General features: G+C 37.3%; 1 protein-coding gene across 1 annotated transcript; it reads left to right on the forward strand.

Annotated features, from left to right (window-relative positions):
• Positions 1-111: 111 nt before the first annotated feature.
• On the forward strand, positions 112-2,464 carry COMMD3 (COMM domain containing 3; the record flags this gene model as incomplete). Its single annotated transcript, XM_010018365.1, has 7 exons — positions 112-324; positions 429-492; positions 589-623; positions 946-1,006; positions 1,094-1,150; positions 1,260-1,319; positions 2,405-2,464. Coding segments are annotated over 7 exons (550 nt in total), but the record flags the coding sequence as incomplete, so codon positions are not given.
• Between the last annotated feature and the right edge of the window lie 338 nt (positions 2,465-2,802).

Below are 2,802 nucleotides of genomic sequence, written 5' to 3' on the forward strand. Positions count from 1 at the left end.
CACGGCTTGCACCCGCCGGTGCTTCAGCTCTTCTCTTCCTCCTCCTCGCACTTTGTCTACTTGCGCCGTCTTTTTGCTCCAAACCCCCAAATATGTTGTTCCCTTTTGAAGGTTTTGTGGAAAGGTACCGTTCAAAGGGCGAGCAGCAGCTCTTGGTACCGCGTGCTGGGATTTGGCATGCGAGTGTGTCATCAGTCATTCATTTGTTTTAGACGATCCAGACCTGAAAGATATTGACCCTACGGTATTAAAACATTGCCATGCTGCAGCTGCCATGTGTATTCTGGAGGCAGGAAAGCAGAATGCCGACATATCTGCTATAAGGTACTAATACTTCAAAGCTACCCCATTTTTCTAGCAGTTGTTACTTTAAACTGTACTGCTGAGCTGATGTTAACAGAAAACTCATAAATTCTTTTTCCCTCTAGCACATGTCTAGAAGACTGTAAACTGGATAAAGAGCGAATAGAACAGTTTTGCACCGAATATCAGGTTTTTAAACCAATTTTAACATGTTTATGTTGTCTTTCTCTCATAGGAATTTATTGAGCAATTTTTTATCATCTTTTTTTTTTTTTTTTCTTCCAGAAAAACAAGGATGCATTGGAAATCCTATTGGGAAGGTAGGTCAATTGGTCAGCACAGATATGTAGTTGCAATTACAGCTACTTTGAAACTGTCCTGGAAAACACCTCTGCATGCTTTAGTGGATTAAAGTCATTTAATTGTTCCATTAATATTGTTCCATTAAAAAATTTTTAACAAACTTTAGCAAACAGCTCTTGAAACTTTTCCTCCTCTTTTCATAATTCTACTATTAAGAAAACTTTTTGAACTTTTCAAGAAGTATTACAAGGATGGTGAAAAAGTTCTTTATTGATGTATGGTTTGAGAAAGTGATGTTCTGTTGTAGCATAGGGAGCTTGTAACTGTTGTGTCTTTCAGCATAGGCAGATCTCCTCTACATATAACTGATGTGTCTTGGCGCTTGGAATATCAGATCAAGGTAATTTGAACACATTGAGAGGGGTTTCTTTAGTCTGTTTTGGTGCTGTGACCTGACTTTTCCCTGTGCTCTTTGACTTTAATTTAGAACAATCAACTTCATAAAACTTACCAGCCTTCTTACTTGGTGACCTTAAACGTAGAGGTACTGTACCCCCAGCACCCTCAGAGGAAAAAAAAAGTAATTTCACTGTACTTTTTTTTTAATAAAACAGACATTGTTGTTTGGGTTTTGGTTTTGGTTTTTTTTTCAGAACAGTGATTCAGGATCGCACCCAGATGTTAGTTTTAGTTGCACGATGGAACAGTTACAGGTACTACTTTCCTTCATCATTGTTTCTGTGCTTAGCTCCAGTTGTGGATGTAAATGTTTTTAACAACTTGCCAAGCAAAGTGAAATAATATATATTATTATTAAAAAATATATATATCCAGGTCCGGGAGGGGAGAGGAGAATCTTCTATTAAAATTGTCCAAGTGTAGTTCTCTTGTCTCCTCAAATAAAGTTGCAAAGTAACTGATTTTAGTTGCATGGGGAGTGTTTTACATATGTGCATAAACATCCTGTCTGTTTTCATAACTTGTATATAACTTACAGAAGTTATGAAATGTTATATATAGACATCATTTTTCTGAAACTGATTTCCCGTGCTTTGGAAAAATGATTGAAGAAGCTGGATCAGTGATTTAAATGTGTCATGAGAACTAACTGAAGGCTCTTCAGTGGTGTAAATGACATGTAAGAAATGTCCTGAAACAAACGTTGATCTTTGTTTAGCGATTTAAATGTGTAACTGAACAATGGGGGTATTGTAATGCTTGGAAGTGACCAAACTGTGGAGGTTTGGGAAAAGGGCTTGGGAGGGGGAAGGAAAAGTGAGATATTAAAACTTCAGGTTTACGCCTCTGCTTTTTCAATGCGTGTCTCAAAAGTTCCCCTTGTCTTGCTAATGGGTGTTTTTGGTCAGTTGCTGACCTAGGTAAATCTGAGGTGCTTTGGCTGGAGAATGGTCCTAGTACAAAATTGCACTCAAAGTATTTTCAGTATTTTAGAGATGTCTGTAGTACTTCAAAGCCCAGAGCAGTATCAGCTCAGCCATCCTAAAGAGAAAATCTTTGCGTTGAGAATAGTGATCCATTTTGGTAGATGATATACGTTAAAAGGTGTGTTCCTTCAGTTCCTGCTTTTCTTCCTACATGGTAAAATAGGGAGCTGTTCAATGGCTTGCTGGTGTTGTTCATCAGTTGCAACATTTCTTTGTGATATAAGGTGCTGGTTTCCCTTGCCTCTCTGTGTATATATATATATATACATATATATAAAAAAAACCCCAAACTATATTCCTTTAGCTGACCTTTGAAAAAAATGTATATTCTAAGGCAGTGTTTCATCTCTTAGGATTTAGTTGGAAAACTAAAAGATGCTGCAAAAAGTCTAGAAAGAGCGTCTCAGATGTGACTGAAGGAAGGTGTCAGCCCGCTGAGCTGAAGTGCTCTCATTCCTAGGAGTGTCTGCTAAATGACAAATGTCTTTCATCTCTTGATGCAAACTCTTCCTCTTTTATTTTTTTTTTTTTTAATTAAAGTCCTTGGACGCAAATTAAGTGAAATAACTGGGTTTTATGACCACATTTGGTATTCCTTGCTCGGGTCATTTAACTCGTGTTAAATATTTGCCTACGTGACATGTCTTCAAAGCATTCCTTCCCTTTTATTTTGTAATTTTTTAGAATGGTCACTGGTTATTTTTCTGTGGGATCTAATAAAGTTTATTCGCTCCTGTTCTGCATGCTCTGT

Source organism: Nestor notabilis, unplaced genomic scaffold (genome assembly GCF_000696875.1).
Source record: "Nestor notabilis isolate BGI_N333 unplaced genomic scaffold, ASM69687v1 scaffold29437, whole genome shotgun sequence".
NCBI classification, from domain to species: Eukaryota; Metazoa; Chordata; class Aves; order Psittaciformes; family Psittacidae; genus Nestor; species Nestor notabilis.